Genomic DNA, 27438 nt, shown 5'->3' with positions numbered 1-27438 from the left:
TGCTTAATGAGTATAGCAGAGATCAAATTACATATAAAATTTACCATTCTAATTGTCTTAGCTAATATTATACAATAAATAGTTTTCCTATGTCAGTAAAAATACTTTGCATACTTAATGTCTTAACAGCTTCACAGTTTATTGTTTAGAAGTATCAGTTTATTTAACTGCTTTCCTTTTGTTGAACATTTAGGGGTGTGTGTGTGTGAGAGTGTGTGTGTCTTTTATAAATAATTTGAAGTATGTTAGGACATGTAAAATATGTTCTGATCATTAATCAAATTAAAACAAAGAGATACCACTTTGGAGTTATCAAAATGGTGAAGATAAACAACATAAACAATATGGATTAGAGAATGCATAGACCAATACTCTCGTACATCCGATACAACCTTTCTGGTGAGCAACTTGGCAAAAGATAATCAAAGCCTTAAACATGCAATATGCTTCGACTCAGCAATAGGAGTTTTAGGAACTAGTTCTAACAAAATAATCAGAGATGCAAAAAAAAAAAAAAAAAAAAAAAGATCAACGCACAGGATGTTATTTGTATTTTCTTATTTTCTGCAATAAAGGTGTGTTACACTTTCGTAATAAAACAACACAAATTTTTTAATAGGGGAAAATGGTAGCTTGATGTTTTCATTTGTATTTCTTCACTTACTCGTAATATTTACTTTTTTGAGAATGTTTATTTGCTGTCTATATTATTTTGTGACTTAGCAATTCTTTTTTGGGGGTGGGGGGAACAAAGGGGGACCAGGCAGACATTTTTAGGGCCAAGAATCTGAAGGCACAAAACTCAGATTTATTTCACAAATGAAAATTTAGGAACCCATAAAACACATTTAATAACACATAAAACACTTAAGCTTTAAATGTCGCATTATATTATAAACTCTTTTCTTAAACTTTGCCTTACTTTACTATTAAGCCATTCTCCTGTTTTCTGATTTCAGAATTTTTGACTGATATATAGTTTATAATTAATTAAGATTAATAAAGAATGTAATAATCTAAGAATGTGTGCCAAATGTTATATAATCCTCAGTACTATCATTAAAGAGAAAACACGAGACATGATTTTCATCAATCAGCTGAATCAAAGTGAGAGCAAATGGAAATTTACTAATGGTTTCTACTTTTACAGAATCTCCTACCACTCAATAAGCTTGTGAGGAATAAGTGTACAAACATGCCTTTTTCACACTACCACTGCTGGTTGACTACATTTTAGTAATTCTTCTGTGAACTTGGAAGACCTAAAATGAACAGGCAAGTATTTTAGAATGTGGATTTGGTGACTCAGACAGGATAGTAGGTAATGAAACACACAGCTTTGGCTAGGTAAACAACAGAGCTTTACTAATGTGAAGAGCAAATTCTCATAGGCTATACAATTAATAGAGTTGGACTCCAATCAGGACCCTGAAGTTACCCCTTCTTTTCTCAGAGAAAGCAGAAGATCAAGGGAGTTTTTATGGCCATAGAAGGACAGGTATCATTATTTACTAGTATCCTGCTTTTAGACATGGCTAAAATATGCTAGGAGCTAAGAGACACATGATGAAAAATTTGTTCTTAACGTCAATCCAGAGTTTTAAATTTAGAGTTACAGGCAATCAGGGTTGGAAGAGAACAGACAACCAAGTGGCTCTCAGGCCTTTGCTTGAAAATATTTAAGCAAATATTTAATATAATTACACTAATTGTTTACTAATATTTAATGTACTATATTAATATTAATAAACTTAACAAATATTTAATAAAAATATTTAAGGGAACCAATACCCCTGAAATACAGCATTCCATCCTTGTGTAGCTCTGTCAGAAAGGACAGGTATATTCAAAATCTATCATTTCAAAGTTTTTGAAGTAAGGGCAACTCCAAGGTACAAAGGTGTACAGAGATTGATTCCGGTACTGCAAGTACATGCAAAGCTTAAAGAGCCAGAACTAAAAAAGTCCACTGCCTCAAAAGAAAACAAAATGCTGAGGAATCAGCTATTATGGAAGAATAAGAAGTAGGTAGTCCAGCAGAGGCTGGTGGTCAGTGATGAGGAACTGAGGCAAGCCTTGATGCATCAAACAAGAGATCCATTTCTTGCTTGGTCCTGCTGCTAACATAGCTAAAACAAGCAAAAACCCTTTTGGGATCTTAGCATTTTTTGCAGGTCTAAATTATGTCAACTTTGGACCTTAGGTTTTCTTAATGCTATTTTTAGAGGAGTGTAAGACTCATATTTATCTTTGATTACAAACCTCCTTTGTATTAATATTTGATTTCCCTCTATCTCCCAACAGTTATACTCCCCTAGTTATGACAACCAAAAAAGTCTCCAGACGTTGCTGAATGTCTCCTGGGTGGGGGTAAGGGGAACAAAATAACCCCTGATTGAGAAACACTGCTTTACATCAATGAACTGGCTTTGTAAAACCTATGCTGCATGTCCATCCTGGCTTGAAACGATAAAAAAGCCTCTTTCTGAGGTATTGCTGATCTTGTGGCCGATGGGAAAAAAGAGCATGATGAGAATGTAGTAAAAGCATTTGTCCAGAAGTAATGTATGTAGGTCATGTTTGCTCCCAATTCTTTGGCCAATGTAAGCCACATGCAAGTCACGAAGCTCATGTCAGTGGGGCAGGGAAGTAAATACCCCTGCCCCCGCCTCCCGAGGGCGGAGCGGCAATCATTTATGTATAATAAAACAATTTACCAGGTAGCTTTTCCCCCCACCTACTTGGGCTCTTCCACTTCCACTTTCCCAACCAATTTCTCATTGTTAATTAGAATTCAGGTCAGAATAACAGTTCCCCTATTTCCTTCCTCTGTACTCTGGGAAAGGAACTTATCACTAGGAAAGAACTTACCAAATAGTCTATTTTAGTTGAATAAAAAGTTTAGAAGATCAAGTCCCATATCACTACTAATTTTGTGACATGCAGAAGGAAGACATCCTCATCTATGTCCTTTCTTTGTCTGGATGGTCTGAAAATTCACACTCTCAGGCAGGAGAATTTCCTGTATGTCTTCTTGACATGGAGAGTAAAGTTGCTTCCCCTCCTAGGAGCTGTGTACCTTTTAAGTAAGGCATTCCTCTTAATGCCTCATCAATGTTCCATGACTACAGGGTACTATTTCTTTTTTACCAAGGACAGATTTATCTCTTGGTAAAGAAAGGCCCACGAAGGCCTTCTTCTCCTCTCTTCCTACATATAACCTTCTTCTCTTTTCTGTTACTTTAGGTTTCCCTTCAACAATATCAGATCTGTTTACGTCCTGCTTTCCTTTTATAATGAGATCTTCCAATCCACTTAGAGATTCTGCACATTTTCTGAGAACCTATAATATAGTAAAGTATTCCTCAAATATAAATAATGACATTTACATTAGTAGACACAGAGCAGCACTTTCTTCTGATATGATATAAAAAAATACTGCATTCCCTAAAGATCACTATAACAATCCCCTCAATTTCCACACTTCTTAGTTAAGGCTGAGATTCCAGATAGGATTCTTCTATCTGTGTCTCCACCTGGTAACTACTGGGCTAATTACTACAGAAACTGCCTGTTTCTCCAGGGCTCTAGGGGAGGTAAAAGGCACATACAGATATAATACAAATCATGACATAGGGGTGAACAAAGTACAAAATGTGGAGCGACTCACACAAATTTCTTAAGAAGTAATGAGAAAAACTTGGTTGTGTGTTTGCCAAGTGACGGGTGGTAAGGCAGTTAGAGTGCAAAAGGTTGAAAACAAGCAAGTTGCCCAGATCATTAGCAGGTGATTAGTTTGCTAGGATGGGCTGGCAGGTCTGTGGTTTACAGGAGTCTAAAGCTAGCTTAAAGAGCCAGGGGCTGAGCAATCCCGCCCTTGATGAGGAAGTGAGAATCCACAGGCTGCACAGGGAAATGTCCTCTTAATTCAAAGCTGACCAAATTTCACCTAAAATTTCCACTGTGTTCCTGTGCATCTTTGGGAGACTTGAAATAAATAGAAGGACTTCAGTTCTGCTGTCCTCTCACTCTCCTACACAGTTCTCAATGAAGGCTACAAATATTTTTACTACACCTTTTGCTAACTTCTTTAGTCTTAAAACTTATTCCACTTTGGGCACATCTTCTAGGCCAGAATGCTGTCTGGCACACCTTCCTCCACTGTGTATGAGTTTTGATTTTGCTTAAGTCACACAGCTACAGCAGCATGCTGCCTAGAAATAGTGTGTGTTGGTATTTAAGCTGAACAGCCCTGGTCTCTATTTATGACACTCCCTTTTGACTCCTACTCTTTGATTCCAATCAGTGTACTGAAAAGAAAACTCAGCCCTTGAATTAAAAAATGAACAGCCTAGATAGGAACAAGGCCTTTAATATATAACCTCTTCTATGCTAACTTCAAAGAGAGGGGAAAAAAGTTTAATGTCCCATCTTCTGCTACCTCTCTTCCTACCTATTTTTAAATATTGATGAAAACCAGAAACCGAATACTTTCCTATTCAGTTTCTCACAGGTGCTACCACCAATGGAGCAATATTATGTACCATTATCAAAGGAAGAAGACTGTTCCACAAATCACAGGAAATAAATTTGTGGTTTAAGCCTCTATGAGCTTTTGCTCTAACTGTTGATACAGATAGTATCTGGCCCCTAAAAACAATGAGGTGCAGCTAGGAAAGAGAGCCTTCCAGATGTGACAGTGTGAAGATGCAGATGGGCTACATGTAGCAAGGAATGAAAATGGCCTTTGGATAGTAAAATGGCTAGTCTGGGAGCATTTTAGATGGACTGAAATGCATACTTTCTACTTCAACATAAATTCTCAGGATAGTCATTAGTCCTAGATATGGGCAAAATTGGAAACTCCCTTCATCACTATTTCTGTTGGTTTGAGGCTCAAGTTATTTTGATGCAGGTCGGTTAATTAGCCCCAAGCTCAGGGAAATTCATTAGATACCCCTTGGTTGAGTACTCTTCCTTCCAAATTGACTTCGCAATATGTACTTTACTGAGTGCCCACTAATGTTTTAATTTTTATGATTTACTAAGTAATACTGATAAAATTTTAAAAATTAGAACATTACCCGGTGATCTTGGCATCCTATCAGGGACTGTTGGGCAGTCACTTTTCCTAATCACACATGGCTTCTCTGTGAAGCCAATACCCTAACTGAATATTTGACACCTGCCTTAGGAGGACTTATGCAGGACCCAAATTCAGGGGCATATGGCATTTTGCATGTTTGCTTAGATTCATTTTATTTAGGCCCATGATCTGTCCCCTTCAAATGATCAAATATGTTTGGTAATTTACAAGTTATTCTTATATATCCAAATGAGCAAAGACTTAGGCTACCTGAGATCAGAGAATTTTAGAGCTGGTTAGTACACTGTAGGTCATTTAATCCAATTCTCTGATTTTATGGAAGGAGAAACTGAGGCTCAGAGATTGGAGAAACTTGCCTAAGGCCATAACTAGTAAGAGAGGTGGCTTTCAAACCTGGCACTAGTAACTTCTTAGTCCAGTGTACTTTTCACTATTACATACTGCATACCATTATTAATATTATTATTTTTTGGAGGGGGTGAGGGAAAGAAAGAAAGAAAAAGAAACTATAGCTGTAAAAATATACCATATTACTATTCATTACCTCTGGCCAAATGTTACAAGCATAGGTTACACATTCCCCTATACTTCTCTCTTGATTTCCTAAAGAAGGCAACTCTGAAACACACCTGTTTTAATTTTTTTAGATTGAATTGCACCCTTTGCAGAAACTCTGCAACCCTACTCATAACCTGTTATTGCACCCCTACTAAAAGAAACACAGAATTTAGTTAGCTGACCCAAAGCCTGTTCATTCACCACTGGAAAAAATAAAGTAGGGATGGAAGCAGACACTTTATATTAATATAGGTGGGTTGAAAAGAAATCTAGGTTGCTAATGAATCAATGTTGTATATAGTTTAAGTAAGTTATATTTTAATAATTTAGCTCTCAGAAGCTATAAGCTATAGCACCTCATAAATTACAAAAGTACACTAAAGTTTATTATAATGCCTTCAGGTTTCAGGCTGTGAGACCATATTATTAGAGAGACTTGGGACTTCCCTGGTGGTGCAGTGGTTAAGAATCCATCTGCCAATGCAGGGGACACGGGTTCGAGCCCTGGTCCAGGAAGATCCCACATGCCGCGGAGCAACTAAGCCCAAGCGCCACAACTACTGAGCCTGCACTCTAGAGCCCGTGAGCCACAACTACTGAGCCCGTGTGCCGTAACGACTGAAGCCTGTGCGCCTAGAGCCTGTGCTCCACAACAAGAGAAGCCACCGCAATGAGAAGCCCGCGCACCACAACGAAGAGTAGCCCCCACTCGCCGCAACTAGAGGAAGCCCGCGCGCAGCAACGAAGGCCCAACACAGCCAAAAATAAATAAATAAATAAAATAAATAAATTAAAAAAAAAATAGAGAGACTTGTCATAATGAAGGCCTCCCGGTACTTCTGAAGGTACCATCTGTGATTGCGGTCTACGAGAGAACTGCCTTTTAAGGAATCTTACGTAATGGCACGTTATGATGTGGCATCCCCCACCCCAACACACACACATTTTAATGTTACTGGGCTTTAACACAATAAAGATTTATAAAATTTAGAAGGAAAGGGGACTTCACACTTATTGACTACCTACCACCCCAAACACTAGGCTGTGTACTTTTCATATATTATTAACTATGGGTTAATTCAATCCCCATAATCCTGGAAAATATTATCATCTCATTTTTACAGATGGGAAAATAAGACTCAAAGAAATTAGGTGGTTTATCTAAGATCACATAGTTTATAACACAAAGACCTGAGACCTGAAACCAAGAGTGCCTGATTCTAAAGCCCCTGGACTTTCCTATATGCCATGTTGCCATCACTCAAAAAAATTTGAGTAAAAGCTGCTCTTTAGCTTCCCAGGAACTTCCTTAGTAAATCACGTCACTTTCTCACTACTTCTCCACTATGTGTCTAAAACTGTGTTGGGCTCAATTCATCCACTCACCTACACATCACCAAATAGATATCAGGTGCCTGCTATGTCCCAGGCATTATGCTAGGCACTAGGATACACTGATAAGTGAAAAAAAGGTCCTCAAGACTATTCGGGGTCTTTTCTGTTTCCATACAAATTGTGAAATTTTTTATTCTAGTTCTGTGAAAAATGCCATTGGTAGTTTGATAGGGATTGCATTGAATCTGTAGACTGCTTTGGGTAGTAGAGTCATTTTCACAATGTTGATTCTTCTAATCCAAGAACATGGTATATCTTTCCATCTGTTTGCATCATCTTTAATTTCTTTCATCAGTGCCTTATAGTTTTCTGCGTACAGGTCTTTTGTCTCCTTAGGTAGGTTTATTCCTAGATATTTTATTCTTTTTGTTGCAGTGGTAAATGGGAGTGTTTCCTTAACTTCTCTTTCAGATTTTTCCATCATTAGTGTATAGGAATACAAGAGACTTCTGTGCATTAATTTTGTATCCTGCTACTTTACCAAATTCATTGATTAGCTCTAGTAGTTTTCTGGTGGCAGTTTTAGGATTCTCTATGTATAGTATCATGTCATCTGCAAACAGTGACAGCTTTACTTCTTCTTTTCCGATTTGGATTCCTTTTATTTCTTTTCTTCTCTGATTGCTGTGGCTAAAACTTCCAAAACTATGTTGAATAATAGTGGTGAGAGTGGGCAACCTTGTCTTGTTCCTGATCTTAGTGGAAATGGTTTCAGTTTTTCACCACTGAGGACGATGTTTGTTGTGGGTTTGTCATATATGGCCTTTATTATGTTGAGGTAAGTTCCCTCTATGCCTACTTTCTGGAGGGTTTTTATCATACATGGGTGTTGAATTTTGTCAAAAGCTTTCTCTGCATCTACTGAGATGATCATATGGTTTTTCTCCTTCAATCTGTTAATACGGTGTATCACATTGATTGATTTGCGTATATTGAAGAATCCTTGCATTCCTGGGATAAACCCCACTTGATCATGGTGTATGATTCTTTTAATGTGTTGTTGGATTCTGTTTGCTAGTATTTTGTTGAGGATTTTTGCATCTATGTTCATCAGTGATATTGGCCTGTAGTTTTCTTTCTTTGTGACATCTTTGTCTGGTTTTGGTATCAGGGTGATGGTGGCCTCGTAGAATGAGTTTGGGAGTGTTCCTCCCTCTGCTATATTGTGGAAGAGTTTGAGAAGGATAGGTGTTAGCTCTTCTCTAAATGTTTGATAGAATTCGCCTGTGAAGCCATCTGGTCCTGGGCTTTTGTTTGTTGGAAGATTTTTAATCACAGTTTCAATTTCAGTGCTTGTGATTGGTCTGTTCATATTTTCTATTTCTTCCTGGTTCAGCCTCGGAAGGTTGTGTGTTTCTAAGAATTTGTCCAGTTCTTCCAGGTTGTCCATTTTATTGGCATAGAGTTGCTTGTAGTAATCTCTCATGATCGTTTGTATTTCTGCAGTGTCAGCTGTTACTTCTCCTTTTTCATTTCTAATTCTATTGATTTGAGTCTTCTCCCTTTTTCTCTTGATGAGTCTGGCTAATGGGTTATCAATTTTGTTTATCTTCTCAAAGAACCAGCTTTTAGTTTTATTGATCTTTGCTATCGTTTCCTTCATTTCTTTTTCATTTATTTCTGATCTGATCTTTATGATTTCTTTCCTTCTGCTAACTTTGGGGTTTTTTTGTTCTTCTTTCTCTAATTGCTTTAGGTGCAAGGTTAGGTTGTTTATTTGAGATGTTTCCTGTTTCTTAAGGTAGGATTGTATTGCTATAAAGTTCCCTCTTAGAACTGCTTTAAGCAGAGTATTTTTAAGGAGTGCAAAACTGAATGACTGAAAGGTGTTCTACTTCGGGAAGTTATGAGAGGAATACATGGTGTGTGTGTGCTGGGGAAGGGAGGTGAAGTGGGATAGGGTGGAGTGATAAAAAAGCCAAGAGATACAGACACAGGCCTCTATTTTGTGATGTAGGCTCAATGCTGAATTATCTAAGATTGGATAATCTACGCCCTAGTCACTCTCATTTTTTTGCTGCTAACCTGTGGGCCTATTCATTTCTCATAATCGATTATACCAGAGGGTTGGTAGGGAAAAGAGGAAGTAAGAATCATAAATCAATTGTGTTGCTCATTGGTTTTGGATAATGCTGGTGTGAAAGGTGGGGATGTGTAGAATCGGTGGCTAAAATGTAATTTTATATTTGTGATTTTGAGGCAGAGTGATAGAGTGGAAGAGAACACAGACTTCAGAGCCAGAGGGAATCAGGTTCTAATATGAACTCTGTCACTTACCAGCCATGTAGCCTTGGGAAATTAATTGGTCTCTTTGCACCCCAGTTTTCTACATGTAAAATGGGAGAAACAATGAGTTTCTTGTCAAGGCTGTTTTGAGACTTAGAGATGAGATGAGAGTGTTTACCTCATACTAACTGGCGGCTAATATTGTTGTTGTTGTTGTTGTTGTTGTTGTTTTTCGGCCGTGCCGTGTGCCATGTGGGATCTTAGTTTCCTGACCTGGGGTTGAACTCGTGCTCCCTGCAGTGGAAGCGTGGAGTCTAAACCACTGGACCACCAGGGAAGTCCCCTAATACTGTTTTGGTAACACTGTAATCTGAGAGAGGACAGGAAATACATTCAAAGAGATAACCTTATATACTAAGACAAGGTCATTTAATTTACTGGTAGGTCCTGATCTACATTTTCCTACTGGTGTTTATCTAGAGGCAAGTGAAAAGTACAAGATGGCAAAGTTTAGGTTTGTGAACTTTTTTGAGATAAACATAATATATTTGTCTCAGACTTTTACAATTAATGATATTAAATATATAACTATTCAATACATATTTAAAGAGTCAAATATATTCTTATTTTATATTACTGCCAATTTTGTGAAGGAGAGAAGAGACAAAAAAGGAAAAAGGAAACAAGAAGAATAAAAATCAACTGTAGTTGAGGGGTAAAGAAAGAACAGAGGACAAGAAAGGCTAAAGAGAGCAGACAGACAGACAGACAGAGACAAGACAGGTAGAGAGAGAAGAGATGGTTGGAAGAGGACTGACCAAGTGGAGAATCCGCCCAGACCTCTTCAATCCCTCCATAACCTTCCCCTCACTACTTCTATTTGATAGCCAAAGTACTCTAGGCTGCTTGATGTTCCAAGCTAGCTCTTCCCTTGCCCGATCATGCCACTACTATTATCTCTTGCCCAACATCTCCCCCCCACTGCAGTCTCCTAATCAGTATTTGATAGGAGACCGGGCACATTGCTATACAGCGCTCTAGGACTCTCAGTAATTTAAAAAAACAAAACAAAACACACCTCCATTTGTATCTGCTTAACTGAGAAGGACACCCTACGATAGAAATGAGGGAGTATGCTTATAGAACATTGGGATCTTCTTTGGGAACACATTTTTAGAGGTGCCTTTGAGAAATGTTATCATTTTAAGAGCTATAAAGAGTGAATGATATAATTTAAGAAAATATACCAAAGGATAAATGAAATTAAATCAAGGGAAAAACCGCAGACTCTGAGGTGACTAACCCCAATTTATTTAATGTCTTTTCTTACTGTGTGCTGAGGGCTGTCTTCATTATCCCTCATGTAGAAGGGCTTGAGTGCTAATGGATAATTAATGACAAAGACTGGTATGTCACCACAGTGCTTCACCAGGTACTTTTCATGTTCAGTGTGTAGATCAGCACCCCACTGTAATGAGAAAAAAGAAATTACCAAAGGAGAGGACAGAGCTGAAATATACAATGCAGGACCTAAAAATAACCTGTATCAGTGCCAAGGGCTTCTTCTCCCTGAGGATCAGGGATGTGTGGAGCTGTCTGCTGAGGTTACACAGATAAATAAACTAGAGAGAGATGTGTTAACAAGAGCATCCAAAGGCCTGGAATGATGAAAGCTGAAACTAGTAAACACTATGCTTTCTGTGCCCCATCTCAGGGAGCAGCATTTAGCAGATAAATAGCATCTGTAGGAAAACACAGTATACTTTCCATGGTGTATAAAAGCTGATTCAGAATCATAATTTTTATTAATATTGCCAAGAGCTTCTTCTACAGTTACTGTCCCTAAGTTTCAGGAAATTAAATGACGAAAGATAATATTCCTAATATTGAGTCTATCTCTGGCTAGATGGCTTCTCCCAGTGACTTTTTTCTTTTTTTGATAAAAGAGTCAACTAATATATCAGATGCTCTTTGATGAATATTTAATAACACTGTTCATCTATTTATTCAGCAAATACTAATGTGCCTATTAAACCCCAAGTACCATGCTAGGTACTGGAAATTGGTAAGAAAAACAAAATCCCTGAGTTCATGAAGCTTCCAGGATGGGAGACAAACATTAAACAAAAAATTATACAAAGAAGTCAGTTGATTATAAATATAACAAGCACAGGGCACTCGTAACTTAAAGAGAGCATCTGCCTTAACTGGGAATGGAGCTGGTGTAAGGAATAGTTTGAAGACAAAGTATTACATTCTTAACATTATCTTACTATTCCCACTTGTCTGGCAATATCTTATAGGAAAGAAGCACTGGCATAGGAACGAGGAGACTTGCTTCTAACATTATGTGCATGTCTACTGATAAATCATGTGGCTTTTCCAGACCTATATCCTTACCCATAAAATAAAGGAGTTCTGGGAAAAAACAAAAACACACAAAACTCAGTGTTTTTCAAAGTGGATCACAAATCAGAAGCCTCTATAAAGTTCAACGGAAAAAGAAACCTGTTTAATGTGTTGCCTAAACTTACTTGATCACATAACCTCTTCTGTCTGTCAACTGTTAACATCATTCAGAATATACTTTGGGAAACACTGAACTAGTTGATTTCTATACTGATATTCTATGATTACCATTCTTTCTAAGGAATTTCATCTTCCTAAACTTGGGAAACTTCTTTATAACCCTTTTGTCACTGCTATTCCAAATGATATGATTCTACTTCAAAATTATTTTTCATTCTAAATATTTCAACGAGGTTAGGCAAACATCAAAAAAAAAGCCAATGTACAGATATGCAAATACTACACACTGCTAGTAAGAGAAATAAGGTTATTTTAAAGGATTCTTAATGAAATCAGATAAATATGAGAAACATATTTTCATACACACATACGTATATATATATAAATACTACCTCTGGAGTGAAGGTGAAGTTCTGGGATGCCTGCTTTAAGATCTCCACTGCCTCAGTATAAGAAATGCTGGAGAGAAAAAGGGTAAAAGCAGAGAAAGGTTAATACAATGGGCTGCTGTTAACTAGTGCATCTGAAAACTGTGAAAGGCCTGTTCTCATACAGTCTTTGAGATCACATATGAGTATCAAATGATTGTAAAAATGATCATTGAGTAATCAGGAATTAAGGTTGCCCTATGAGAGTCTGATCAGCATGAAGAGAAATGGCCATTCAATAATCCCACTCCTGATCCACTTGCAGTGTACACAGAGAAGCTAGTCACTTCAGCAAATAAAGATTTTCTCTGAATTCATGTTATGCTAATGCCCTAAAAGGTGTGAAATACTGAGGCTAAAAGAGCAAAACTCTCTCCCTAAAGCTGTCATTCATTCATCCAACATATACTGAGCACTTACTATGTGCTAGGTATCATTCTAGGCACTGGAGATACAGTAAATAAAAACAAAGCCCCTGCCTTTATGGAGTCGCTATCCGTGTGTGTGTGTGTGTGTGTGTGTGTGTGTGTGTGTGTGTGTGTGTGTGTGTGTACATGCACAACGGGGGTAAGAAACATAAACAAATAAACAGAAATAAGCCAGGGAGCTATTGGTGCTATGAAGAAAAACAAGGCAAGATAAAAAGACAGAGGGTAATAAGGTTAACAGCTGATCTTTCAGCAGAAACTCTGCAAGCCAGAAGGGAGTGGCAGGATATACTTAAAGTGATGAAGGAGAAAAACCTACAACCAAGGTTACTCTACCCAGCAAGGATCTCATTCAGATTTGATGGAGAAATTAAAACCTTTACAGACCAGCAAACGCTGAGAGAGTTCAGCACCACCAAACCAGCTTTACAACAAATGCTAAAGGAACTTCTCTAGGCAAGAAACACAAGAGAAGGAAAACACCTACAATAACAAACCCAAAACATTTAAGAAAATGGGAATAGGAACATACATATCGATAATTACCTTAAATGTAAATGAATTAAATGTTCCCACCAAAAGACACAGACTGGCTGAATGGATACAAAAACAAGACCCATATATATGCTGTCTACAAGAGACCCACTTCAGACCTAGAGACACATACAGACTGAAAGTGAGGGGATGGAAAAAGATATTCCATGCAAATGGAAATCAAAAGAAAGCTGGAGTAGCAATTCTCATATCAGACAAAATAGACTTTAAAATAAAGACTATTACAAGAGACAAGGAAGGACACTATATAATGATCAAGGGATCGATCCAAGAGGAAGGTATAACAATTGTAAATATTTATGCACGCAACATAGGAGCACCTCAATACATAAGGCAAATACTAACAGCCATAAAAGGGGAAATCGACAGTAACATAATCATAGTAGGGGACTTTAACAACCCACTTTCACCAATGGACAGGTCATCCAAAATGAAAATAAATAAGGAAACACAAGCTTTAAATGATACATTAAACAAGATGGACTTAATTGATATTTATAGGACATTCCACCCAAAAACAACAGAATACACATTTTTCTCAAGTGCTCATGGAATATTCTCCAGGATAGATCATATCTTGGGTCACAAATCAAGCCTTGGTAAATTTAAGAAAATTGAAATCGTATCAAGTATCTTTTCCGACCACAACGCTATGAGACTAGATATCAATTACAGGAAAAGATCTGTAAAAATACAAACACATGGAGGCTACACAATACACTACTTAATAACGAAGTGATCACTGAAGAAATCAAAGGGGAAATCAAAAAATACCTAGAAACAAATAACAATGGAGACACGACGACCCAAAACCTATGGGATGCAGCAAAAGCAGTTCTAAGAGGGAAGTTTATAGCAATACAAGCCTACATCAAGAAACAGGAAACATCTCGAATAAACAACCTAACCTTGCACCTAAAGCAATTAGAGAAAGAAGAACAAAAAAACCCCAAAGCTAGCAGAAGGAAATAAATCATAAAGATCAGATCAGAAATAAATGAAAAAGGGCTTCCCTGGTGGCACAGTGGTTAAGAATCCACCTGCTAATGCAGGGGACACAGGTTCGAGCCCTGGTCTGGGAAGATCCCACATAAATAAATAAATTAAATAAATAACTAAAAAAAAAAGAAATAAATGAAAAAGAAATGAAGGAAACAATAGCAAAAATCCATGAAACTAAAAGCTGGTTCTTCGAGAAGATAAACAAAATTGATAAACCATTAGCCAGACTCATCAAGAGAAAAAGGGAGAAGACTCAAATCAATAGAATTAGAAATGAAAAAGGAGAAGTAACCACTGACACTGCAGAATTACAAACGATCATGAGAGATTACTACAAGCAACTCTATGCCAATAAAATGGACAACCTGGAAGAAATGGACAGATTCTTAGAAATGCACAACCTACCGAGACTGAACCAGGAAGAAATAGAAAATATGAACAGACCAATCACAAGCACTGAAATTGAAACTGTGATTAAAAATCTTCCAACAAACAAAAGCCCAGGACCAGATGGCTTCACAGGCGAATTCTATCAAACATTTAGAGAAGAGCTAACACCTATCCTTCTCAAACTCTTCCAAAATATTGCAGAGGGAGGAACATTCCCCAACTCATTCTACGAGGCCACCATCACCCTGATACCAAAACCAGACAAAGATGTCACAAAGAAAGAAAACTACAGGCCAGTATCACTGGTGAACATAGATGCAAAAATCCTCAACAAAATACTAGCAAACAGAATCCAACAGCACATTAAAAGGATTATACACCATGATCAAGTGGGGTTTATTCCAGGAATGCAAGGATTCTTCAATATACGCAAATCAATCAACGTGATACATCATATTTACAAATTGAAGGAGAAAAACCATATGATCATCTCAATAGATGCAGAGAAAGCTTTCGACAAAATTCAACACCCATTTATGATAAAAGCCCTGCAGAAAGTAGGCATAGAGGGAACTTTCCTCAACATAATAAAGGCCATATATGACAAACCCACAGCCAACATTGTCCTCAATGGTGAAAAACTGAAACCATTTCCACTAAGATCAGGAACAAGACAAGGTTGCCCACTCTCACCACTATTATTCAACATAGTTTTGGAAGTGTTAGCCATAGCAATCAGAGAAGAAAAAGAAATAAAAGGAATCCAAATTGGAAAAGAAGAAGTAAAGCTGTCACTGTTTGCAGATGACATGATACTATACATAGAGAATCCTAAAACTGCCACCAGAAAACTACTAGAGCTAATCAATGAATTTGGTAAAGTAGCAGGATACAAAATTAATGCACAGAAATCTCTTGCATTCCTATATACTAATGATGAAAAATCTGAAAGTGAAATTAAGAAAACACTCCCGTTTACCGTTGCAACAAAAAGAATAAAATATCTAGGAATAAACCTACCTAAGGAGACAAAAGACCTGTATGCAGAAAATTACAGGACACTGATGAAAGAAATTAAAGATGATACAAATAGATGGAGAGATATACCATGTTCTTGGATTGGAAGAATCAACATTGTGAAAATGACTCTACTACCCAAAGCAATCTACAGATTCAATGCAATCCCTATGAAACTACCAATGGCATTTTTCACAGAACTAGAACAAAAAATTTCACAATTTGTATGGAGACACAAAAGACCCCGAATAGCCAAAGCAATCTTGAGAAAGAAAAATGGAGCTGGAGGAATCAGGCTCCCTGACTTTGGACTATATTACAAAGCTACAGTAATCAAGACAGTGTGGTACTGGCACAAAAACAGAAATATAGATCAATGGAACAGGATAGAAAGCCCAGAGATAAACCCACGCACATATGGTCACCTTATCTTTGATAAAGGAGGCAAGCATATACAGTGGAGAAAAGACAGCATCTTCAATAAGTGGTGCTGGGAAAATTGGACAGGTACATGTAAAAGTATGAAATTAGAACACTCCCTGACACCATACACAAAAATAAACTCAAAATGGATTAAAGACCTAAGTGTAAAGCCAGACACTATCAAACTCTTAGAGGAAAACATAGGCAGAACACTCTATGACATAAATCACAGCAAGATCCTTTTTGACCCAGCTCCTAGAGAAATGGAAATAAAAACACAAATAAACAAATGGGACCTAATGAAACTTAAAAGCTTTTGCACAGCAAAGGAAACCATAAACAAGACCAAAAGACAACCCTCAGAATGGGAGAATATATTTGCAAATGACAAAGGATTAATCTCCAAGATTTACAAGCAGCTCATGCATCTCAATATCAAAAAAACAAACAACCCAATCCAAAAATGGGCAGAAGAACTAAACAGACATTTCTCCAAAGAAGATATACAGATTGCCAACAAACACATGAAAGAATGCTCAACAGCATTAATCATTAGAGAAATGCAAATCAAAACTACAATGAGGTATCATCTCACACCGGTCAGAATGGCCATCATCAAAAAATCTACAAACAATAAATGCTGGAGAGGGTGTGGAGAAAAGGGAACACTCTTGCACTGTTGGTGGGAATGTAAACTGATACAGCCACTATGGAGAACAGTATGGCGGTTCCTTAAAAAACTAAAAATAGAACTACCATACGACCCAGCAATCCCACTACTCGGCATATACCCTGAGAAAACCAGAATTCAAAAAGAGTCATGTACCAAAATGTTCATTGCAGCTCTATTTACAATAGCCAGGACATGGAAGCAACCTAAGTGTCCATCATCGGATGAATGGATAAAGAAGATGTGGCACATATATACAATGGAATATTACTCAGCCATAAAAAGAAATGAAATGGAGGTATTTGTAATGAGGTGGATGGAGTTAGAGTCTGTCATACAGAGTGAAGTAAGTCAGAAAGAGAAAAACAAATACAGTATGCTAACAAATATATATGGAATCTAAGGAAAAAAAAATGTCATGAAGAACCTAGTGGCAAGATGGGAATAAAGACACAGACCTACTAAAGAATGGACTTGAGGATATGGGGAAGGGGAGGGGTGAGATGTGACAGGGTGAGAGAGTGTCATGGACATATATACACTACCAAATGTAAAACAGATAGCTAGTGAGAAGCAGCCGCATAGCACAGGGAGATCAGCTCGGTGCTTTGTGACCGCCTGGGGGGGTGGGATGGGGAGGGTGGGAGGGAGGGAGATGCGGGAGGGAGGAGATATGGGAACATGTGTATATGTGTAGCTGATTCACGTTGTTATAAAGCAGAAAATAACACACCACTGTGAAGCAATTATACTTCAATAAAGATGTTTAAAAAAAAAAAAAAAAGACAGAGGGTATTTGGGGGTGCTGTTTTAGAGAAGATGGTCAAGAAAGGCCTTACTGAATTGGTGATATTTGAACAGAAACCTGCCTGAAGTCAGGAAATGAGCCATATAAATACCTAAGGGAAAGTATTCCAGGTAAAAGGAACAGTGAGTACAAAAGCCTGAAGTGAGGAACAGTTTGGCTCATTCAAGGAACAAAAAGTTCAGTGTGACTGGAGCATATTGAACAAGGAGAAGAATGCCAGGAAATCAGATTGGAAAGGTAGTCAGAGGTCAGATCCTATGAACTCTTTCAGGCCATCATAAGGCTTTTGTAATATATTCTAGTATTGTACGACTGTTTAGGAAAAATATCATTTTTGGTTACCTCAGTAAGAAACCATCATGCCTAAAGCAAGCCAAACCAAGAATTTGTTTTAACAGTTTGGATAGGTGATATATGCACATAGTTTAAAAAAAAAAACTCAAGGTGAATAAAAGAGTATACATCTTTCTTCCATCCCTGTCCCATAGATACCTAGTTCCTCTCCTCACACACAATTACTGTTATTGGTTTCTTGTGTATCCTTCGAGGGTTTTATGCATCTGTAAGCAAGTATTAATACTCAATCTCCCCTTTTTTACAGATGGCAGCCATAGCATACATATCATACACTCTTTTACACCTTTTCTTACTCAATAATATACGTTGCAGATCTTTACATACCAGTATATGAAGAACTTCTTCACTTTTTGAGCTATTACATAACATTCCACTTTGTGGATGTATCCTAATTAGTTTAACCAGTCATCTATTGATGGATATTTCAGCTGTTTCCAATCTTTTGCTATTATAAATCATGACTACATATACCTAATTTATGCTCATACTGATTTTGCACATGGGAAAAATGGAATTGTTGGATTCAAGAGTATTTGCATTTGCAGTTTTCATAATTTTGAAAGACACTGCCAAAGATATCGTTCCCCTTTTACAGGGTTATTCCAATTTATGCCCACCAATAGTATATGAAAATGTCAGTTTCTCTATGTTCTCTGCAACAGTATTCTGCATGATTAAAAGCAAAAATCTACAAACTTTCTGAAGGACTCTGAGTTAAAAAATAACCTAAGAAACTTATTCTCTGAAGCAAAAATGAAGTTCACATCTATAATAACTAACTGGAAAGAGTTGTGTCAGAGAATACAAATAAAGCCCCCAAAGCTATGTTTTGAGTGATAGGTTTTTTAGAAGATGGAAATTCTATTCAAACTAAAATCTAGTATTAAATAACAGATAATTTCTAAGGTAAGAATGGTGTTGGTGTTGATAGTAGTAATAATTTTTAAATGAGCATTTTACAGAAGGGAAACTGAAGCTTAGAGAGGATCAATAACTTGCCAAAAATCACTCATGTAAGTAAGAAGTAAACCTTGATGTGCTGACTCCAGAGTCTAAGCTTTTAACTGCTGAGATAATGCCTAAACCACTTGGAGTTTCATATGTTCTATCAAAATAAAAGATAATGGGCTCTGTGTTCTCCCTTTGACTCTACCACTTAGTAACTATGTAAATCACTTCACCTCAATGAAAGCATTTTATAAATTTTTGTATTTCATATAAAACTCTAAAAATACAAACATTAAAAAATTAAGTATTTGTACTTATAAGATAAGGAGACTGGGCTATATTAAGCTCTTGTCTGCTTAGAAATTCTATTGTTCTATTCCATCAATTACTTGATATGATCTACTCATTATACTGAGAAATATAAGAGCAGTAAAAATGGGAAGCACTAGAATTTTGTGCCATTGATACGTTACAGTTACATTATTAAGAAAAAAAGGACTCTCATGTCTAAATATCTCTTGTTATTCTAGATGTTCTGCCCCACATTCCTCCCATACCTTAAGTTGAGGGAGAACTTTCAAGTTCAAATTACAGTTCTGACACTGGATATCCTTAATGGCCTTCATCAACTCTCTACTAACTTTTCTTGGTATGTACAGGGAATAATATTTCTTCTCCTTCCCAGAAACTATTTCCAAAGTGCTTTGAGGAAAGAATACATTGTGATATTGCGTGATACAATATCAAACTACCTTCATATTTCAAATTTTTTGTTGTTGAATGAAGAAAATTATTCTGAAACTGTTGGAGTACAACTGCTAAGTTACAGAGATTATTATTAGCATTCTTTGCCTCAAATTCACACAAATAAATGAAGTGCAAATAAAAAGGTAAGTACTCTATATTTTTAAAGCCTTAATACTATAAAGAAAATGTAAAATAAGTGTGTTCTATTTCTGCTTGATAAAGGCTAAATTCAAAGACTACACAAGTCCTTTAAATAATATACTTTCATATAAAACAATTATAACAAGTACTCAAGAACAATGAAATCTATTTATTCAAAAGAATATAAGTCATATGGTATCTTGCGTGTGGGTGTGCGCATGTATGTATGTGTATTTTGGGGTGCATCTTGATTCTAATTCATCATGCTTAGGTCTACTCTCATATTCTCTCATGGCTTTTAAAATCTCTGGTTTCAAAGACTACAAACCCCCTCCATCTCTGGTACCCTCCACCCTGAAAATCCTCAGCATCATGTAATTTACGTACATCCTCGGATGTTCAGTCCCCTCTGTTTCTAGCCCCTGGAACTTCTCATCTATTCTAGTGAACTCAACAATGCATTTTAAAGGATTTAATAATATTTTAACTAGCATTTTTAGATGTTTTGTAGCAGGAGGGTTTTCAAGTTATCTAGTCTTTGACATATTGCTTAAGCAGCATTTGAACATTTCAACAAAATAAGACAGACAAGTTATCACTTCATAGATGAGAAAACTGAAGCTCAGAAAGGTTAAAGATTTACTATTAGTCAAATTCGTAGTTGTAATTAAATAATTATTCATGCAAATATTTAACTATTCATCTTTTTCTCTAGATGCTAAACTCCATAAAAGGACTAATCCATGCCTATTTTCACTACTGAATCCTCAATGACTAGCACAGTGCCTAACTCATAGAAGGTAGTCAATAAATATTTGTTGAAAAATATGAATTCACTCATTAATGGCTAATAAGTGGTAGAGCCAGGACTAGAATCCAGGTCCTCTGAAACATAGTTCACTATACTCAGTGCATAAGTAAAACAAACAAGCCTCTGACCATGCGGAGGTGACAACACCAAAAAAAAAAAAAAAAAATCACACATATAAATTTAATCCACAACTATGATTAGTGCTGTGTGGAATGGATGATGGTGATAGCAATGACTGATACGGCACAGCCCATGTTCCCATCCTCAGTATTTTACAGACATGGATTCTGAAGCACAACAGTTAGATGATACACAAGGGTCATAGAGATAGTGGGGGAGCTACAACTACTCTAGCATTAATTCCAGTGCCCTTTCAGATATATGACGTACACTGGTTGAAAGCATGAGCTTTGAAATCAGATGACCATGAGTTTGAATCCCCACTTCATCTTTTACTCCCATAATTTCTTTTGAGTTGGTTCTTCATCTACAGAAGGGCAACAATAACTACTCACAGAGTTGTTGTGACGATAAAATGAAATACAATGTATTTAAAGTTTATCGCTGTCTGGCACATAGTAAATATTCAATAAATGGTGGATATTTTACCCCCATCTTAGATCTTATTCATTAGATAGAAGTTGGATAACTTCTCTTAAGATCTCCCTAGTTTTCTGTTACCAGTACAGATTCCTTGGGATGCCTAATTTACTTCTTTCCTTACTTACTTAATTACAACTTTTATCAATATGCTTATGTCCAGAACCCTCCTGTAGACTCTAGGCCCATACACTCAAACTGCCTACTCAACATGTTCAACTGGATGTCTGAAAAGTATCTCAGTCTTAACATGGCACCTCATGATGATGAGCCTGATATCACCCCTCTCTCTCCACACCCTCCCCCACTACTCTATGGCTTCCCCCATCTCTGTTAATAGCAACTCCATTTCTACAGCTGTGTAAGTCAAAAGCCTTGAAGTCACTCTTAACTCTCCTTCTCTCTCTTTTTCACTCTCAGTAAATCCTGTTTGCTGTACCTTTAAAATATATTCAGAATAGGACAATTTCGCCTAACTCCATTGTTACCATCCTGGTCTGTGATGGTTAATTTTATGTATCAAGTTGGCTGGGCTACAGTACTCAGATATTTGGTCAAACATTCAGGGTATTTCTGAGATGGTGTTTTTTTGGATGAGGTTAACATTTAAATCAGTGGATCCTGAGTAAAGAAGATTATCCTCCAGAACAACATCCAACCAGCTGAAGGCCTTGCTAGAACAAAGACTGGCCTCCTCCAAGAAAGAAGGAATCTTCCAGTAGACTGCCTTTGACTTGGCTCCTCCTTGAGTCTCCAGCCTGCTGGACCACTCCAACAGATTTTTAACTTGCCCAGCCTCTACAATTGTGTGAGCTAATTCCTTAAAATAAATCTTTATATACACACATCATGTTGGTCTTGTTTCTCTGGAGAACCCTAACTTACACAAGGTTCAAACCACCATCTACTTGCACCTAGATGACTGTAACAATCTCCTACTTGCTTTGCTGCTCTCACTCTTGTCCTACTACAGCCTATTCTCAACAGATAGCCAGAGCGATCCTATTAAATCCAATTGAGATCTTGTCAGATCTCTGCACAGAACCCTTCAACAGCTTCCCCACCTCACCCAAGTAAAAATCCAAACTCTTCACAGTGCCCTACAAGGCCCCACCTGATTTCCCCACCTCCCTCATCCTTTCTTACTTTATCTTCGTATCCTCTTCCCTTACTCACTCTTCACTATTACTTGAACATGTCAGGCATGCTCCAACCTCAGGGTCTTTGTACTTGTTATTCCCTCTGCCTGGAATATTCTTTTCCCACTTACCCATATAACTAGTTCTCTTACTTTACTTTCTTGAGATCTTTACTCAAAAATCATCTCAGTGAGATCTTCCCTGCCATGCTATCTAAAATTTCTACCTCCTCATTCTTCCTTTATCTTATCTTCTTTCTCTTCTCTGGTTTTTTTCCCCATAAGTATTATTCATTTTCACAGACTGTATGTTTCACTTATTTATCTTGTCTCTTGGCTATTATTACCTCCACCAGAAATATAAGCTCAGTAAAGGCAATTTTATCTGCTTTGTCCACTGTTTTTAAACAGTTTTTAGATTTTAGGACAATGCCTGGCACATAGTAAACATTCAATATACATTTAAGTGAAAGGAAAAGTCTCAAAAGCCTTCACTTGTACTTCATTGCCCTTCGGTTCTCTATCACAGGGCTCCTATTTCCTCCTTTTCTGATCCCACAGCTGCTGCCTTGTTACTGGGTCAGGCTCAACGACTCATCATTTTTAACTGGTAGCCTGAAGGTCTAGGCTGATAACTGATATTCTCAGCTCAGTCAAGTCTGCCAGGTTTTTCTTATTCCCCTTCTCAAGGACAGGTTGAATTCTTTATTCTCTTAGAAGAAAAACTTCCTAAACTTAAGATAGCAAGGGAAAAATGATACTAACTTATGTTCAGAGACAATTTTCTTTTCTTCAGATTATCAAACTTACTTCCTCTACATATTGTAAATACCCTGAATACTAAGTCTTATATGAATTATTTGTACTGCATATAAGAAGTTGCTTGTTGTTTTTTCCATATCAATATGTGTTTCATAATAAACTGTGAAAAGAATAGCCTATCTGATTAATATGGTTGGTTGAATAAACAACCAGTCCAATATCAAGTTCTACGTGAACAGGATTATAGTGGAAATGAAGCAATAATGTACGTGCTATATTTAAAATACAGATCTTTAGGTTTTAAAATAGTGGCTAAAAAAACAATTCAGAATACATTTTCAGATTTTAGCAAGCGAAGGTAAAGAAAAAGAAGGAAGACTGAAATAGAGAAAAACAGAGGGAAAGACATTACATGTATCTATCTTAAAAGCATGTTTTTTAATCAAGCCAGATTTTGATTACTAAAGAATTAGTCTGAATTGTAGGAATATAGTTAATAATTACTATGATCATTATCTTGCTATGATTTATTCATTTATTTATTCATGAAACACTGCTTATCAACTATGAACCAGACATAAGAGCTATAAAAATAATTAAAATACGGTTTTTCCTTGAGTCTAGGGAGTGTGATAAGCAGATATACAAACAAAAAAATTTAATACAGTGTGATAAATACGATGATAAATTATGAATAAAGTTCAGAGAAAGTATAATATCTACTTACATTAGAAAGTTGTTTTTTAGCATATGTTCTAATCTGTCCTTGGTAAGAAAAGAGAAAAAAGAAAATTTATTAAATGTAATTATATTCCTTACATGTAATTAACATATTTAAAGGACTTCATCCACAAAGCTAATTACCTTTTGGCCAGGAGCTATGAATTTGTGACAGAGTTCAACATCTTCAGGACAATTTGAGAGAACTGTCATTGTTGTAGTCTTGAAGAGGCCCTCCATAACCTAAGAGAAATGATACAGAATTGCCTGACATGTAAGCTTCATGAAAAACCTGTTTAGGGCCCTGTAAGGACTGCTCTCCAGGTTTCAACGGCTATAAATCCATTAGGCCTCTTACTTCCTGAATATACTACAGCAAGTTAATTCAGTTTCCAGATTGAGTAGAGGGGGCATCACAACTTCTCAGAGAAGGTTAAAAAAAAAAAGAAAGAAAAATGTCTGAACCTTCTGTTAACAGTTTCAATACTGGTGTTGAAGTGGGCTGTCAAATGAACAGCTAAAACAAACTGATGCCTCTCTAAATTTCAGTATATTCACTTGTAGAGTCAGGACAGTTAACAGTACCTAGCTTACAGGATTGTTGTGAGAATTATATGAGATAATCCATGTATAAGACTTAGCTTAGTGCCCAGCTCAGAGAAGCACACTACAAACATTAGTTGTGAAGAGTGGAACATTTTGAAAAGTGCTTCATTCAGTCATTGGTAAATGAAAGTAAACTTTATGATTAGAGAAGCAATGAGATCTATCTACATCTAAATACATACACTTTTGCTTTGCTAAAGTATAAAGTAACGACACAAATCAGTATATAAGAATTCGTTCTACCAGGGGTGTCCATAAAAGTCTCATGGGAAAAACTTGTTCTCAGAAGAAAAAAGTGACTGGAATGAAAAATATTTCTAAAGTATTTTTAATCCAAACTAAAATTTTTGTTTTGATGTCAATGAAATCATATTGTGATTTCCAGATGTGTCCTCATAAAGACACATACATGGATTAAGACCAGGCTGCCCCACAGGCAGGTATCTTCCTTTCCTCTCTGAATCACTGGATACCCTATCAGCACTGGAAACACAGTGGGGCATAAGCGTCTGAGTAATTTAACATGGTCAGATATAGGAAAGAACTTAATTATCAAGTGACAACCAGATAGATTTATGTACATATATAAAATATTTTTTATTTCTTTTTATATATACTTTGCATTTTTATATTATACATATATTTTGTAGAGAAGTCAGGAATAACTTGATGAAAGAAGAGTGAAAGGAGGCTGAAGATGTTTTACCTTGAGGCTATAACCACCTTCAATCTAGCAGTGAGATAAAGAAATCACTAAGTAACTGAATGATTTATGAAGCATTATATCCCTCAATCACTGCAAAAAGCCAATGTATATTGAGAGGAAAAAAGAACAGGTAGATTGGATAGTATGCTTGCATTGTTGAGGGACACAATACACAATCGGTAGGATGAAGACTTCGACAACTGGGGCTGTTACAGCAGTGTCTTTGATGGGCAGAACATTTCCATTCGAAGAAGGATATCACTGGCTTTTCTAACCTTGACTTTCAGACTACACTCTATAAATATATTTATAATAAAACAGAAACTTAACTGAAGGGTTAACATAACCCTCATGTTTTAAAAAATATATTTCTCAATAGCACTAAAATAATAATATTTAATTGCTTATACCTCATAAGAGGAAAATATCCTTTGTTACAATATTCTGATTTAATATTTAAGAGACTGCTCTTCATCAAGATAATAATTTCCACAGAATTCAATTTATCAAAGGGAGAAAACTGAGAGAAGCAGGAGCTTATTTTTGGGAGGAATATACCTTTTTCTTCTGTCTTTAGGAAAAAGTTTATATTCCAATTAATTAAACTATTCAATAGTGTATGCCCTGAGTACCACTCAGTGGAGTACCAAATAAATAAGAATTACTTAGTTATAGAATACATAATTATAGAGCAAAGATTATAATGTTTAATAAATTCTAACAATCTATGTATTATCTTTATAATCTTTCCCTCTGGTATTACATTGGGCAGCGGAGACAGGGACAAGGCAGAAATAGGAGGTAAAAGGTGTGGTTCCATTCTTTACAATACTCTCATTGCCTGAGTGAAAGAATAATAAAGAATTGGGTGGTGAGCTCAAACTGAAGCTGATTAAGGAATTTTACTGACTCGGTGAGGCTCAGATTCTGAACCTCTAAATCTAGAAAGGGATTAACTCAACAGTGTTCCTACTGACATTTTTGGCCAGATAATTCTTTGCTGGTGGGGAGGGGGCTGTGCATTGCAGGATACTGAACAACATCCCTAGCCTTTACCCACTAGATGCCAGTAGCAACCCGTCTTCCCTACTCCCCCACCCACTCCCTAGTAGGGACACCAAAAATATCCCCTGGGGGACACTGGTCTAGAGAAATCAGTGGGAGATGTTAAAGGGGTATATGTAAGTGGACACTGTGGTGTGTGGCCACAACATCCCTTCAGGACCAAGATCTTTATCCGCTAGGAACAGTAACTGCTGATGGTACCTAGTTGGGTCCCTCTTCAGGAACTGCCCAGGCCAGGAGGACTGCCTTACCCAAGGTTACAACCCTTCCCAAGCTAGCCCGCATCCAATGACTGGCTCACAGGAGGAGGCACTTGCCCTCCTATGGGACAACTATGAAGGACCATTCTAGCTCCAAAGTTTCTCACGGAATTGGCTAAGGTCTCTGTCTGTAAATGCATCACAGTTTAACTTGTCCCTCTGCCCAATGCTGCTTTCTTCCTTTCCTTACAGATATTTCTCTTGAGAGCATTCCCCAGTAATACCTGCACACAAATCTCTGCTTTAGGGTTTATTTACTAGGAAATCCAACCTAAGACAGGATAATAAAATTGTGACTCCATTCTATTTGGGAGTATACATGGCATTTCTGTTTTAAGTGGAATTGGGTCATTTACTGGGTGAATAAGAGTAGAATGAAAGAAGTAAGAGTTGATGAAAATTGCTAAAATAAACATCCTGTAATTAGAATTCCAAACTAAGATATTAACCAAAATGGTAGTGGATAGAGAATTCATAACAACAGTTAACACACTCTGGATGCTTACTAAGTGTCATGAACTATGCTAAGTGCCTTATATATATTATCTGCCTAATCCTATGAATTAACCTATGAAATAGGAATTATTATTCCCATTTTATAGATGAGAAAACTGAGACTCAGAGAAATTAAGTCCCATGTCTTAGGTCACACAGCCAGTAAGTGATGGAGCTAAGAATCAAATCCTGGTTCATCCATCTCCAGACTTGTGTGCTCTATATGGATTTATGGCCACAGCCTCCTGAAAAGGCTCCCACCCCTATTTTTATCTCCCTCTAAATCATTTTTCATAATGCTGCTAGAGAGATACTTCTAAAATATAACTCTGACCATGGCCTTTCCCAGCTGAGAACTTTCTCCTTTACCTTTTGGATTAAGTTCAAACTCCTCAGCATGGCATTTAAATACAGTCTTTCTTTCATGAGCTGACTCTTGACTATATCTCCAACTTCATCCCTGTCCCCGAGCTCTGACAGCTCCTGTGGATGTTTTCTAATACTATAGCTACAGACATGTTTCTCTAACTATAAAGACGTTTTGTT

The 27438-nt window shown here is 36.9% G+C and overlaps 1 protein-coding gene across 7 annotated transcripts in view; it reads right to left on the bottom strand.

Moving 5' to 3' along the window:
* Positions 1–27438, bottom strand: part of NARS2 (asparaginyl-tRNA synthetase 2, mitochondrial) — a 143975-nt gene that overhangs the window by 14551 nt on the left and 101986 nt on the right. For 6 of the 7 annotated variants that reach the window (XR_014250234.1, XR_014250235.1, XM_082410368.1 and 3 more), the window contains 4 exons: positions 23905–24003; positions 23768–23805; positions 12208–12274; positions 10617–10754 (listed from right to left, as the gene is read on the bottom strand). Coding sequence is in view for 5 of the 7 variants with exons in the window: in XM_082410368.1 (XP_082266494.1) it covers positions 10617–10754; positions 12208–12274; positions 23768–23805; positions 23905–24003 (342 nt within the window). In the remaining 2 variants the exon portion in view is untranslated. The remainder of the gene's footprint in view (positions 1–10616; positions 10755–12207; positions 12275–23767; positions 23806–23904; positions 24004–27438) is intronic. The other variant, XM_082410370.1, reaches the window with a different exon arrangement.

This window comes from Balaenoptera physalus, assembly GCF_965194825.1.
Source record: "Balaenoptera physalus genome assembly, chromosome: 10".
NCBI classification, from domain to species: domain Eukaryota; kingdom Metazoa; phylum Chordata; class Mammalia; order Artiodactyla; family Balaenopteridae; genus Balaenoptera; species Balaenoptera physalus.
Note: the sequence above shows the minus strand (reverse complement) of the source record. Positions and strands in the feature narration are given on the sequence as shown.